At 40.6% G+C, this 15,401-nt stretch overlaps 1 protein-coding gene across 1 annotated transcript in view; it reads right to left on the bottom strand.

Moving 5' to 3' along the window:
- The window catches only part of CPA6 (carboxypeptidase A6), an 81,143-nt gene extending 68,121 nt beyond the window's left edge, over positions 1-13,022 (bottom strand). Inside the window, exon 1 of the mRNA XM_039702949.1 lies at positions 12,908-13,022. Within this exon, the coding sequence (XP_039558883.1) occupies positions 12,908-13,014 (107 nt within the window). The 5' untranslated portion in view covers positions 13,015-13,022. The remainder of the gene's footprint in view (positions 1-12,907) is intronic.
- Between the last annotated feature and the right edge of the window lie 2,379 nt (positions 13,023-15,401).

Genomic DNA, 15,401 nt, shown 5'->3' with positions numbered 1-15,401 from the left:
CCTGTGATCAGTATTGAACTTCTGCTTTGCTCTACATTTTCTCCTAGAAAAGGACAGCTGCTTTGATGGGATTTATCAAAAATTCAAACAAAAGGTTGGGTTTTTTTTAATTAGCAGCAACAGTACATGTCCATTAAACACTAAATACGGAATCCAGATGGAGAGTTGTGTTTATTTTTGTGTTTATTTTTTATTTTATTTTTAAATCCAGCTAATATCACATTCTCTGCTTTTATATGCTTTCAATTTAAATTTTATTTTTTACACTGTACACTGGGATGAATTAATTTCCATTTGCAATTATTGCCGTCTATAAAGCTCCAATGGGCAAAATATTTGCATTTTGAGCTACACTTGATACGCTATGTCAATTGATACCACACAAATGTAGAGCTTTAAAAACCCCTTAATTGTTGGCTCCATATTTCTGCAGCTTCTTTTTTATTATACTTTTTCTGTGACCATGTATCATTACATCAAGTTTCATGGAAAATGGAGTTGGCATGCTCCATGGCTAAGAACAAGCTGCCAAACACTTCTATTATGCAAGAAGCAGCACAATATATGAGGTGATACTTTGTGTTTATGGTGGAATTTTGGTTTTTTCTGTCTCAATTGAAAAACATATCTCTTTGTTGTGCTTCCATTTTTTCTTTCATGAAATAGAGAGGAGTGACCTAAGCCATACATCAGGATAATGTGTGTCCAAAACAGCAGAGGCCTCTTTGGCTGCCAAGCTCAACCAAGGGGCAACATTTCCTTCAGTTAATCCTTAACATAACACGAGACAACTCTTACTTCTCTCTTCATAAACTGTAATTTAAAACTCTCCCTTCCTAGTTTCACATGAGTAATGATTAATCTTAAAACAACAAAATCCCACACGCAATGGGGACACAAGTTTTGAATGCAGTGAAGAGTGTGTGGTGTTCCTGTTTTCTGAGCAAGACGTCACTGCTAAAAGCAAGCATCTGTGTGTTCCTCAAAGACAACAGATTCCAGTCCTGTTCTGAGATTACTTCATTGTACGGCATCTGGTGTTTTACAGTTTAGAAATAAATAATCTCTCTGCAATTTTATAACTTTAGAAATATTACCTTAAATTCACCTATATATTTAGTCTTGTAAGAAGCAAAGTTCTTTATACAACAACTAATTTAAAACTTGCTCCTTTGTTTGCTTGAAATTTGTGCCATTTTTTTCTCCTGAGAAAAGTAATATTTTCCAGTGAGCCAGAGGGACTTTTGTTGCTACATCCACCCTAATAGTTAATTTTTCCATTGGGTGCTGTAAAACTGGTCTTCCCAGTAAGATCCCTGCATTTCCTTTCTGCATAGTCTTTTTTATTTGTTCAAACTATTTTATATTTCAGCAGAATTGTTATTTTGCATTTTTATTGGCCAGCTATTAGCTACTCCATTAAGACTGTATTTCATTAGCTCTAACAAGATAACTGGAACCTCGCAGAACTTGTGGCATAAACATTTAAAATGTACATTTCATTAGCTCTAACAAGATAACTGGAACCTGGCAGATCCATTACTTGTGGCATAAACATTTAAAATGTATATCTCTTCCCTCAGCTAACGTCAGTAAATACACTGGAATATTAGGAACATCTTTCCTCAGTTTTCGCAGACCTGTCCCATTTAACCACACAGGAGAAGGCTTTTCCTCTCCTGCATGTTTTTTCCTGATATAACTGTGCAGGCTGCAGTGGTGTGACTTGCTGCAGGCTCTGTGACCAAATGCCTTCTAATTCAAAGACCACCCCGAGTGCAGTTGTCACACATAAAAGCTCACATGTATTTTTTCTGTAGAGATAATGGTCGCTGGATTAAAAGCAAACAATGCAGAAAGATCAGATTTCACAGAGGAAAGTGTTCATCTGTCATTCTCTGCTATTCTGTACCCTAAACTGTTTCAAGGCACTGTCTCGCTGTCTGCAAATTGTTAGAACTGATCTCATGTGACAAGGTAAAATCTGTGGGTTTTGCCCTCACTTCTTACAGTTTCATTCCGCAGAAGCAAAAAATCAGGTTTTCCTGGTCCATGGAACCCTTCTTGCCATTCCTCTGTGGACCTTTTATAGGATTTGGAGAGGCTGCCCCTCTTAAAAGAGAGACATAAGGGCTTAACTCACCCTGACCACTACTCTATACTGGCTCCTTAACATGGAGGACAATGACTTTACCCCACTTTTCCATAATCACCCACAGGCTTAAAATAGCCAATTTTTAATGGTTCTATAAAGTTTTCTCATGTTTGTGGGTGACAGATGCTAATCATTACAAGTTGTCCTGCACCTTGGTCCGGCAGGGGCAGCCTGTGCTGACTACCAGACTCTTGAGGTGCCTTTTTGTCCATTATTCATCATATAATAAGAAAATTACTAGTTATCTTATGAAAAAAGGGTGATGGGTCCAATGAAAAGTGATGAACATAGGAAAAATAACACACTGGTAGGTGGCATGCCACCCACTGCCTAAGAACTAAGAATAGAGGGAGTGGATGCTAGCAGGGGCACTGATGGTCCTGTAGTCTCCATGTCTGACACCTCCTAACTTGCTTCTGAACTGCGAAAGCACCTGAACTCACTGGACACCTGCTTTCTAATTTGATAAACATTTTTGGCAGGTGAGGCTAGATGAAAGGCCTTGAAAGGTGTAATTACTGCATGTGGGAAACAACATATAGGAAAGGCTGAAGACCCCGAGTCCTCCCTCACCCAGTCTGAGCCTGAAATACCCACATTTCTGTCTCTGTGTTTGCCCAGAATCACCTGGCAAGAGTAGATCAGCAACTCTGTCATGTCTCACTGACAGAGACTGATAAAAGCCTTCACTGAGAGGGTTGTCAAGCATTGGAATGGGCTGATTGAATCACCAGTCTCAGCCATTCCTGGGATCTTTAAAAGACATATGGATGTGGTGCTTAGGAACATGGGTCAGCAGTGGACTCTGCTGTGTTAGGTCACCAGCTGGACTCAGTGATCTTCAAAGTCTTTTATAAACTAAACAGTTCTATGGTTCTATGATCCCACGACCAGATGATGTCCCTTTGCCTGGGGCCTCTGAGGGATAAGATACACCAAATGTGCTCAGACACTGCACAGCCATGGCAAGCAGACAGAGCTCCTCCCAAGACCTGGTCTGGACACAGGAGCTCTCTGTTCCTGTGTTTCCCACTCCTCGTAGCTGCTTCACAGGGAGAATCACCACTCTCTCCATGACAACTTAGTGTTGAACGGATAAAACCCTTCCAGTAGTGACCAAAACCCGCATAATTAAATATTTAATTTCTATTCTAAGCTAGGCCTCAGAAAATACATCAGGAATTATTTTTATGCTACTGGATAGTGAATACAAAAGGTTTTATCCTTTTACATTTATTTATCTTTTATAAAAGATTTATACACAAATGCTTTGATTTCCTCTGAAGCATCTTTTTGGCCATATCAAAACATGACTACATGTTTGACTGTTTCAAAACTAAGAGAACTGCTTCTGGTAAAATCAAAATAAAAAGAACCTCAGTTGAACAAATGAAAAGTGAAACAATTTGATTTTTCACACAGAAAAGCAAATTACTTAAATTTTATGTTCTATTAATGATCTCCATTTACATTTTTTTCCATTGTTGCTACCACAGGCAGATGGATGAGGGATCCAGCCTGTTGATAAGGGAGCAGGATAAGGACACGCTGTGCTGTCTCTGTGCTGCTGGGTATGTTTACACTGTGTGTTACTGGCAAGGACACAAGCTCATTCTGCAGAGAGATCTGAGTTACCAGCCCAGACCTGGCATTGTGTTTGCACAGTGACTCCTGCTATTGGGTGTAAATTTTGGGCACAGTGTGTTTTTGGCTGCCTGGGCTATATAGTTCAAGTATTATTTCCCTGAAAGGTGAAAAAGGTCCAAGGTTTATTTCCCTGAAAATATGCAACTGTGCTGTGACAAAAAAGATAGAGCTATTAATAAAATGCACTTAATTAAATGTCTTCCCTTCTTTCTTGCCACGTAATAGCTACTATTTGCCTAACACCAACCTATTTAATTAATAGAGGCTATTTTTTCTGTAGGCCCTATCATGCCAGTCTTGTTCATTATGTAAAGAGGGACTTACATCTTCTTCAGACATTAAGCATAATGAAATCCCTTTGCTTAAAAACCCCACAGGATGATGGTTAGTACCAAGGTTAAATTTTTCTTTGGTTTTGCAATTTCAGGGAAGTACTTATTTGAAAATAAGCATCACACTATTCTCTCTTTGAGTCTGAAATACTCATTTGCGATTGTTTCATTGACATAGGTCTGGAGAGGAATCTGGCAGTCAGGACTGATCAAGACACCAAATTCTGCTGAGGAAAACCCACAATGTGCCCCTTGGAATACACACCTGGAATGAACTGGTTTCAGACAGCTTCTCCCAGTGCACAGGGAGACTAATAGACTTGAGGTAAACAGGCAGATACCAAAAACCCAGCCATTCCTTCTCCTTCCCTGTGCTGCAGAGGCTCTGCAGCAGCCAAATCACAACCTGATAAGCTGTCAATTAGTCCCAGGGGAAAAAACAATAAAGAAGTGGAATTTTTTCCCCGCTGTGCTCCTGGAATTGTCTTGCTGTGGGCAGAGACGTGCCAGTCCCCGAGCAGAGGCTGCACATTTGGATGAGCAGAAGCAGAACTGACTGCTGCAGGAGCAGGTGCCCACTAGTGTGGCCAGAGCAGGGTTTGGCTGTATGACTGCACTGCATCCTCAGAGTGCATCTGGTGGTAATCTTGGTAGGAGTATAGTGGAATAAATTGAAGGGTTTTTCATTAGGCCTGCTAAAGTAATTTAGAATAGTTTGGGTTGGAAGGAAACTTTAAAAGCCATCTACTTCAATGTCCCTGGAGGGACATCTTTCACTAGTTCAGGTTGCCCAGAGAGGTGGTAGATGATCCATCCCTGGAATCCTTCACGATCAGGTTAGATGGAGTTCTGGGCAACCAGAGCTGTTCCTGTATGTTGTTCCTGTATGAAGATTTCTTTCATTTATCTCATCTAAACCAATAGTAATTTAGAATAGTTTGGGTTGGAAGGAAACTTTAAAAGCCATCTACTTCAATGTCCCTGGAGGGACATCTTTCACTAGTTCAGGTTGCCCAGAGAGGTGGTAGATGATCCATCCCTGGAATCCTTCACGATCAGGTTAGATGGAGTTCTGGGCAACCAGAGCTGCTCCTGTACATTGTTCCAATGTTTCAGTGTTCTCATTGTAGAAGATTTCTTTCATCTATCTTGTCTAAATCAACCCTGTTTTAGTTTAAAACCATTGCCCATTGTCCCATCGCTACAGGCCCTGCTAAAAAGTTTGTCCCATCTTTCTTATAAACTCCCTCTAAGTACTGAGAGGTGGGAATGGGGTCTTCCTGGAGTCTTCTCTTCTCCAGGCTGAACAACCCCAGCTCTCACAGCCTTTCCTCACAGAAGAGGTGCTCCAGTCCTCTGACCATTTTAGTGATCCGCCTCTGGATTTGTTCCAACAGGTCATGTCCTTCTTGTGTTGGGGTCCCCAGAGCTGGATGCACTGGAGCACTCCAGCTGGGGTCTCATGAGTCTGGAGTAGATGGGCAGAATCACCTCCCTCGACCTGCTGGCCATACTTCTGTTGGTGCAGCCCAGGATATGATTGGCTTTCTGGGCTGTGAATGCCCAGAGATTATTCTTATCTCATCTAAAAAGAGCTTATTTCTTTATCTCTGAGTCAACCATGAGGTGTTGCTAACTGCATCATTAGTATTCTGAAGGTATTTGAAATACAGTATGATATAAGAAACAGTAATGTTTTCATACAATAATTTAACCAAAATAAACCCTCTACAAACTCATTTTCAAGCTCCTGCTATGGTAGACTCCCCTGTATCACAGCCTTACCTGAACTGCAGAACATAAAGGAAAAAAAAACCTGTTTTGATTTGGTAGGATACATCTGTTCTTTCCATGGCTGTATTTAAGCAACCTAGAACATCTCTTTGGAAAATGCTGTTCTGTGTATTGTTTTGTGTGGTATCTTTATGGTGTGGATTCTCTTTAAATAAATACACTTTAAGTCCCATTGTTCCCCAGAGGAAGAGGAGGCTTAGCAGAGCATTGTTCTCCAGAGCATTCAGCCTGCACAGGCAGACACAGGAGGAAAGAGTTCATACTCCCTGTCCACTGCTGGATTCCAGCTCCCATTCCATCCTTCTAATTTGGCACGTTGAAGGTACAAAATAATTTTTAAAAACTGAATTTATTGTCCCCATCCATTTGTTGGTCTGAGTATATTTCAGAGTACTTTGGCTTACCTACCCTCAAGTGACTTCCACAAAATGCACTTTTGGAGTTTTCTTTGCAATTATTTTCCTGAAAAATCAGTCTGTTTAAGGTCAGATTCTGATCTGATACATTGAGGTGCAAATTAGCAGAACCCTTGAAATTCATGCAGATTTTTCTGTAATAGAACATCAAATCAGAACCATGACTTTATACCTATATATACAGTCATGTGAACAAAGCCTTTAAATCAGAATCATAATTAACTTAAAGAAAATAGAATTAGGCTTAATTGTCTCCAGAATTTTGCTGACTGTGGATTTGTTCTTGCAAATCTGAGACCAGCAAAAATGTGGGTGTTTTATCCACAGTAGAGTTTTCAGACAGAGGTCTAATGTATAACTGTAATTATTGGTTCTCATTTTCCACCTAAACCTGCTTATGGTAAACAGGATGGAGAGCATGGGTTTCACTTGTTTTCTGCATGAAAAGCAATACTGACAACATAAATATGTAAGTTATGTGGACAGGGGGCAGTAAAAATGCTGGTTCTTTTAAAGTATTTTCTATTTTTATTTTGTATTGATAACAATTATTTTAATCTCCTGTCTGAGAGCAAAACAAATCATATTGCCTGAGCAGTAAAAATACTGACTGTAGGTCACACTGCTGTTTTCAGTTTTTAGTGCTGTATGCATGCTCACAGCAGGTTTTGCTTGCAGAACTGAAGAGATGCCCAATATATGATCAATATAACTGCTTATTTCTTGACTTTTGCATGAATTTCATGCACACAGTGCCCTCTCAAATACTATGTTCTACCACAGAAGAGTGAGTACAGTTTCTGTTATGCATTCAGAAGTAAAATGAAGGAGGAAACATAAGTGAAGAGCCATTCTGCAAAACAGATGACAGAGTTTACCTCCAGGAGATAGTGAGAGATGATTGATGGTGTCCATTCACCTTCAGCTGGATACAACAATAAATGTTTCCTACAGCATTTTGACCATGTAAGGCTATTTCAGACGTGTGGATGACATTTTTACAGATACTAGAATTTCAGGAGATGAGACTTGGGTATCCTGTTTATTGTGCAGTGTGGGATGCAGTCCTATGCAGAGCATGAAGCTAAGGGTTCCCTTGAATACACTGCTGATATCTTCCCTAAAAGATATCAGCAGTGTATTCAAGAAAAGCAGATTTTTAATCTCCCTTTTTCAAATTCACTCCTTTCAGAACTGTGAGTTTCCTTCCGGACTAAAAGTAGGTTCCACTGTCTTTTATGTGAATTGCTCACATATTTTATGTTCCTTTTTTCTTTAAAAAAAATAAAAAATCAAATTAAAAATGTAATTTATATAGTATCTGTTCCCTGTTAAGTGCTTGATAAGCCCTGTAAAAACATTCAGATTTGAGAACTTCATTTTAAGGAGCCTATGAGCGTGAACTCACAGGAACAGCAAGTGACTATAGTGTAGGAGTGGGAGCTTTGGAGTTCACTGCAACTACTACCAGAAGCTCTGGGAAAAGCTGTATTTCTTTTCCTGCTTAGTTTTGAGACAGAGAAGCTGGTGTATCCAAAGGGGATGTTTCAGACTGAGGGTCTAGGCAGATTTTATATGTGAATTCCTTATTTTTAAAAGTATCTTTTTCTAAGTACTTCTTAGATGCGTCCCAGTTGATTTTGGTTTTTTTCAGAACTTAATTGTTGGATGCAACCATGGACATAAATTTTCTTTAATAATAGACTACATTCCCATTTTAACATACACACTTCTGAAAATGAGGAAAGTGTAAATGTTTACTGGAATTTCTTCTACACTTCCAAAAGAATCATTCTTACTGAAAGATCACAGGTTGAATATAAGTTAGGAAACCTAGGACAGGTTTAAAGCTCCTATGGGCACAAGCTTTGCCCATGTCTTGATATTAAATATCTTGCCTGACTTTCCATGCTTTTGTTTCCCCACCAGGCAATGGTGTCCCAGTTTGGATAAGTATGGGAACCAGGCTCACATGGTGACATGAACCTGTGTATCAGTTTAGACACAGCCGTAATAAATTGGGAGCCTCCTTGCCTGGCATGCACTTCACCTAGGTAATGAGGATGTGTGTACTGTTCCAATTATTTTGAAAAAGAAATTAAAAGAGGGAAAGAAAGAACAACTGAAACACTTCATATTTTTCAGTTATAATGAGGAGAGCAGAAAAACTTTAAAAGGTAAATTTATCATGCTTGGACATAATGGAGAAAAATAATCAAAAATTGATTTTTTCCTATAGGACAACATGAATATTATTATGCAGGGGGAATATTAGGTAATGACAAAGTACATAATTAGAGGTGAGGTGTTGGGACAAGAATAGGTAAGTGGTCCCAAAGCTGTTGTGGATTTCAATGATCTGTGCTGGTTTTAGGAATCAGTGGTGTTTGACTACATAATTATTGGTTATTTAAAAAAAGGATACTTAAATTATTTTTGCTAGAGATTTCACAGCTTTTCACCTCTTAGAAGCTCCCTGACACCATCCAGAGGAGCACTAAGATGACTTTCCTCTGAATGAATATAATTACCTTCCTTCTCATGCTGTTGGTGTGCTTTCCAAATGCTTTTTTGCCAGTTGTGTTCATGACATTTTACTTCTACTTGGGGGTGGGGAGGGAGAGTTGAGCAGCAGGGAGAAAGAACTTTTTTTAAATAGCAGAGCTTTTAGTCCCTGATTAAAACATTTGGAAAAAATCTGCAGAGGGAATAGCACAGGAGGAGTTCCTTTCCACTTCTCAATTCCCTCAGCAACTCATTTTCGTCACACTCCCATGTGTTTTTTCCATGAGACAGAGCAATTGCCAGCCATTGTGTGTAAGGTACTGTGGGATCAGAGGTACTTAGTTATGGTATGCCGGGGTATTAATGGGCATTAAAATACCTGAAATTTGCTGAATGCTCTCAGATTTGATATCTGTCCTTATCTACATGAACAGTTGGTTTATGCGATTTTCTGGATGTTATGTCCCAGTAGCTACAGCACATTATATCTTGAATTACAGAACATTTCTTTACTGTTCCCTGTTTCCTTGCTATCCACCTCCACATGACTCCCAGGTTAGTTTATGTGGTTGTTACACAGTAAAAATGTACCATAGCCTTCATCTGACCAAGATAAATTATAATTATGTGCAGTACTGCAACCCACTGAAGAATAACATTTTGGAGGAGTTATCATCTTGAGCCAATATTTAAAAAGACCCAAATATTGCAACAAAAACCTTAGAGAAAAACCGGACCAGTTATTTCAGCCTTTGCCTGCATTTGGTCATTTGCAAGTGAGAGAAGAGGTGAGATGAGGAACCCCTGAAAGGCTGAAAAGGCTTTGGAAGATCAAAAAGTGGGGGAGAAATTGGAGGCAACATGCTGAGCCACCATGTGGAGGCAGATGAACTGAAGCAAAGAGATCATAGTAGTGATTTTTAAAGAACAAATGAGAGAGATATTTTCTATTCTAAGAAATCTTGACCTGCTAATGGGAAGCCATCTCCTTCTTCACACAATTCCCAAGAGCAGGAAGATTGCTGCATTTGGTAAAAAACTCTCACAAAACCCCATCTGCTCCAGTACCCTATTCTGTAAACTATCAAAATGTTCCCACTAAATTCATTTTATGTCTCCCTCTTCCTGTAACTAGGAGAAACAGTGAATAACTGATCTCTGTCCACTAGGTCCATGTGACTCAAAGTTTATAGACACCGTTTATAGACACATCTTAGAGCCTAAATTGTTTCTACTTGAGACCAAAGAGTTCTAGTTTATTTGGTTACTTCAGGACCTTAAACCATTCCCATGTATTTGGTTATCCTTGTTGATCCTGTGTGAACTTTTGGTAATTGCCTCCAGAAAAATCCCCTTGAATATTCCACATCTACTCTGTCCAAACCCTGATGTGTGTGCCTCCCATTTATCCACTTCCCCTGGAACCTTTGGACAGAACATACAAATGCAGGAAGGAAAAAAGTATGTGTGAGTATAGTTTTGAATTTGCTGTAGGGTGACTGATCAGTGGTGTCTTCTAGAGAGCTCCTCTTGGGTTCCTTTAGGCTGAACCCCTGCTTATTGTGTGAGGCAGAAGGCAAATACAACTGTCCCTCAGTCTTTCCAAGAGCTCTGAGTGTTTCTTCCTCTTTGCTGAGACTCCCCAAATACTTGCTGACTTCCCAAAGGTATTAGAACACATTTACTTAAAGATGTGCCCATATGGCATCCCTGGCCTGCTTGACACAGTTTGGAGAAACGTGCACTTCCAGTTAGTTCCTTGTCTTGGGTCTGAGTCCTCAACTAAAGAGTTGCAATTACATGTGTCTCCAAGTGCTGACCTAAGTTTATGAGAAACATTTCCATTGCTTTTTTTTTCTTTTTTCCTCTCATTCTTTTGCCCTAATTATACTAATGCCTTTTCCCTTCATGGTACAGCTTCTGACACAATAGAAATTACTACGATTCATAGATGGTTCTTGGCACAAACAGAAGTCAGTTTGTTGGGACACCCCTTTTCATGGTGAACATTAGCAAACCATTCACCTCCTAATTGGCCTACTAAAAAAACCCTACCAAATTTTTTTCCCCTTGAGTGACAGTCAGGTTCAGTAGTAATGGTAATACTTGCTCAACTGATTCTAATCAATGGCGCACAGAGAAGAATTTAAATTATCCTGCCGAGGACACTGTGGTGATGACACATGGACAAGATATATTTGTAATCCTGTAGAAACCTCCATGCCATTTCAAATTAACTTTCCATCATCTTTTATTGACACAAATAATGCCAGGATAGTAGAAATGGAAAATATTAGTAGAGGGGGGAAAATATTAGTAGAATAGGAAAAATATTAGCTTGTTTTTCCAGTTTGTGTTACACATGTGGTACACATTCTGGTTTCTGCTTCAAATATTGACCACATTTTCAGCAAGGCTTGTAAATGTATCTTGGCCCCCTACTACAATTGCCTGTTGACTAAGAGTTCTTATAATTAACTCTTTTTTTTTGTTTGTTTTTTTTTTTCCAGGCCGTGATTTTCTCGTCCAACTTTTGGAAGCTGATGAGAAGTCTCATTTTTTTGGACTAGAGTCTATGCAAAAGCTTCTAAAACAGACATCAACAAAGGGGAATTTGGATGGGTCTTTCACAAGTCACCTTGGGAGTACAAAATTCTGGAACAAGAAAATTATTCTTGAAACTTTGAACAAAATTGTTGAGTTACATTAATGAGCAGACGTACAATAATTGAATTTTTTTATGCATGTTATTCTATTTGAACCAACTTGATTATAGTTGATGATGTCACTTAAACCTAGAGGATAGTAAAATGTGTATTTTGACATTTAGTCAGAAGTAGTAGATTACTTATGTGATTAATATTCAGAAAAATGTAAGCACCAGCCCTGACAATGTGCTATTCATCTCCATGTCATCTGGAAACAAACTGAATGCTATCTTGAATTTAAATTCAAGACCATAGGGACCATGCCTGGGCTGTGGGCTCCAGACAGAGAGAACAGAGCTGTTGCACAAAACTTACAGCAGGACCCTGGCTTTTGAGAACTGTTCAGTTTTCTGTCCTGCTGCTTTTTGGCACTGTCAGGAGCATTCTTGACTGTGGTGGCCTGTTTGATTTCGCAGTGCAGACAGATACTGGAACGTGAGGAACTGAACAGAGATGGCTAAACAGCTGTCAAGTGTTTAACTATTTTCTATCACTAATAGTGACTCAGGGGTGAATAGTTTCATATCACATTACCAAATCCTTGAAGCTTAGGGAATGTTTTTTTAAACTTCATTTAGAAGGGGAATTCCTATGCCTGGCTTGGCTACTCCAATAAAATAAGAAGAATAATACAGCTCTTACTTCCACAGAGAGGTATGCTTTTCCTGATGAATTTGCTGGTCACTTTGAAAGAATTTTATATTGTATATTGACACATGCCACTGGCTTGTAATGCTAATATTTGAATGTCTTTTCATTTGCATCATAAACATTATGTTAAATACTTACTAAAAACAAAGTCTTTAAACTGGGCAGAGAACATACACTTTGGAGGCAAGTTCACTTTTTACTACTACTTAGTTCAATCTTTCCCTTTGTAACACAAATTTGAACTGCCGTTGGAACAAAAAAGAAAAGTCTAGTTTGAAATGCACGTGGAAGTTTTAGTCTCCACTTGCTTACAGTAGAGTCCCCTTACTGCTTGAACTTCTTATGCATTCTCTGAGTGCACACTGCTCAACTTTTTAGAAACAATTTACGGCTCTCGTATAATTGTATCCTAAAGGAAACACAGATCTTCATTCATTTCAGAGCACGGTGGAACCTCAAAACCCTGTATTTCCCCCCAGTATAATCACCATTCCCTTTTCCACACGGACACAAACTTTTTTCATTTTCCCCCAGCGCAGCATCCTTCCTTTGGCTTCTTGGTTTTTCAAGAACCACACGCTACAACCGCCAGCACACAAGCCCGGGGCCAGCTCGGCGGCGGGAGGGGCGCCGGACCCGCAGCCAGCGGCCGGCGGAGCGGAGGGAGCGCGGCCGCGGCGCTGCGCGGAGCGGACTTACCCGGCGTAGCGGCCGCGGTGGCCGCGGAGCGGGAGCGCAGCCTGGAGGCAGAGCAGACAAAGGGGCAGGAGCCTGCGGAGCGGCATCGTGAGGGGCCGCGCCGGCATCCCCAGCACCCCCGGCACCGACACCCCCGGCACCGGCACCCCGGCACCGGCACCCCCGGTACCGGCACGGCCGCCAGGTGCGGCTGGTGCCGCGCACACAAAGCCGGGGCCGGAGCCGCGAGGAGCGGGGCGCCCGGAGGTGTCGCTGGTGGCCAGCGGCGAGGGCAGAACGCCGGGGGAGCTCGCCCGTCGGCCGCCGCCCCGCCGCGCCCGGGCACGGGGATGGGGACGGGGATGGGGATGGGGACGGGGCTGCGGCGAGCAGCCCCGCGGGCACGGCGGGACAGGGATGCGGCTGCAGGTGCGGTCCGGCCGCTTAACGCGCGGTCAGCGGCATCGGGGGATTATGGATGAGGTTTCGCCGGCTGGGCAAGAGCTGAGGTTGATGAGAGCGCAGGGACACACTTCCGTGAAACAAAGAGTGTAGAGAGTCTATTAGGGGCCATAAAGGCGGGAGAAGGTGGGATTTCAGTTTACTGCTGTGGTCAAAGTCTTGTGTCTGAGTAGTGAGAATGGAAGAGACACTGATAAAATAGAATTAATTAAAAGCTCAGCATGTTTTTAACTTTTGCTGTCTCTTCCACACTGGTGAGGATGAAGATCCATGTAAAGAAAGCCATTAGAACACTGAGAATAACAAGGAATATGGGGAGAAATTTACTGCAAATAATTATAGTTTTTAGAAAACACATGGAGTACCTATTAAAGAAAGTATGGGTAAAAATATAATGCAAATAAATAAATATCCAATAAGTGGATAGCCCCTTTGATACCTTTATGTAGAATTTACTGAAAAGGAGCAAAAAGTGTTTCAAACACAACTGATTCTCAGCCTCTCTGACAGCAAAATGAACATGTGGGCTGCAGACAAATAAAACCAGCTGACATTTGAACGTGTGAGAACGACTCTAAATCCCTGTTAATGTTTCAGAAACACAGGGAGCCTTTTGAAAAAGGACGGTATTAAACCACACACACTTTTTATTCTCTGGCTGAAAGGCAAACAAGCATTTTCCTTTGTCTCTTTTTCATACTGGCAGCAAATCTGACAGTAGTTGTGTGATAGAGTCTGGAGGTGGAAAAGACTTTGTCCAAGGCAGGATTATTCTCTTTGGTCTAGTTATTGGTGTCCTCTCTCTTGAGCTTCCCATCCCCCCACAACATGCCCCACTTAAAATCTCAAATTTATTTCTGATGAGATTATGCAGAGGTGAATGTGTGTGTGTGTGTGCTTACATGCTGTACGTCTCTTGTTGAATACACTTTCCATTAACTACAGGCAAGCCCCCAAATCTGTTCTGTGACTCTTCAGTCTTATAATAAATGCAACTTCAACCTTACAAACATCTATTTAATAAAAAGCTCTGCTTGCTGTGCAGAACTGACTTCAAAGGTAGAGTTGAGCAACTGACTTTTGGAGGGCGTGAGTATGATATTAAAGCAAAATCCACTGTTTTATTGCACATTTGTTTTTCTTACTGTGTATCCTTGCTACACCTGAAGTGCATTGGTAATGCACTGAAAAAATGCATTTTGGCTATTATTCTAAAGTATTTGTTTTCCAGATGAAAACCTGACTCTGTTGGAGTTAGTGAGAATTTTACTTTTGGCATCTGATTGTAGAATAGTTTGGCTATTATTCTAAAAACTTTGCTTTCAAGAGGAAAACTTGGCTCCATTTGTATTAGAGAGAATGTAACTATGGGCTTCTGTGGTTCTAGTTTTCAGTCTTAAATCCTGCCTTCCTGCATCATTCTCTGAAAGTAAAATGCAAGCAGGTATGAAATGGAAAGGCAATTCAAGCACCAAAACCAAACAGTGAAGGGAAGTAACACAATGGGAAGGAAAGACTCAAAAATAGTTGTAGCTACCTTTGTTAATATGTACTACTTCTGACAGTTTAAAATACATTTAAAATGTCATTTTAAAGTACAGCTTTAGAGCTGTGGAGAAGCTGGAGATAGAAACAGCTCAAAAATATTGAAAAGGACTTTAAGGGAGATAGGGATAGTGAGGTGGATACATGTGTGTTGGTGTCTCTTTGATCCATCAGTTTAAATTGTACTATGCTACAGGGCATACTGGAGGGAGGGCTGGAATTCTGTCATGCTGGCAGCTAGGGAAGGATTAAAACACTGTAGTCAAGCCTGGAAGTTACACACGTGGTAAGTCTACTTTCCTGACAAAATGGGGCTATCAAACTTGCACCCAGCTAAGCAAAGGATTTGAGACAAAGAAAATCAGAGTTTCTTTTCCTTCTCTTATTGAAACAGAAATTGCAAACACCAAGGGCAGCTTGGTAGTGATAACAGCTTTGGATGGAACAGAGGAGAGCAGACTGAGATATGGTTTCCCTCTTAATGAATCAAGTTGTGGGATTTATCACA

The sequence above is a fragment of the Passer montanus genome, unplaced genomic scaffold, assembly GCF_014805655.1.
Source record: "Passer montanus isolate IOZ18808 unplaced genomic scaffold, ASM1480565v1 scaffold16, whole genome shotgun sequence".
NCBI lineage: Eukaryota > Metazoa > Chordata > Aves > Passeriformes > Passeridae > Passer > Passer montanus.
The sequence above is the reverse complement of the archived record's forward strand: the minus strand, read 5'-3'. Positions and strand labels throughout refer to the sequence as shown.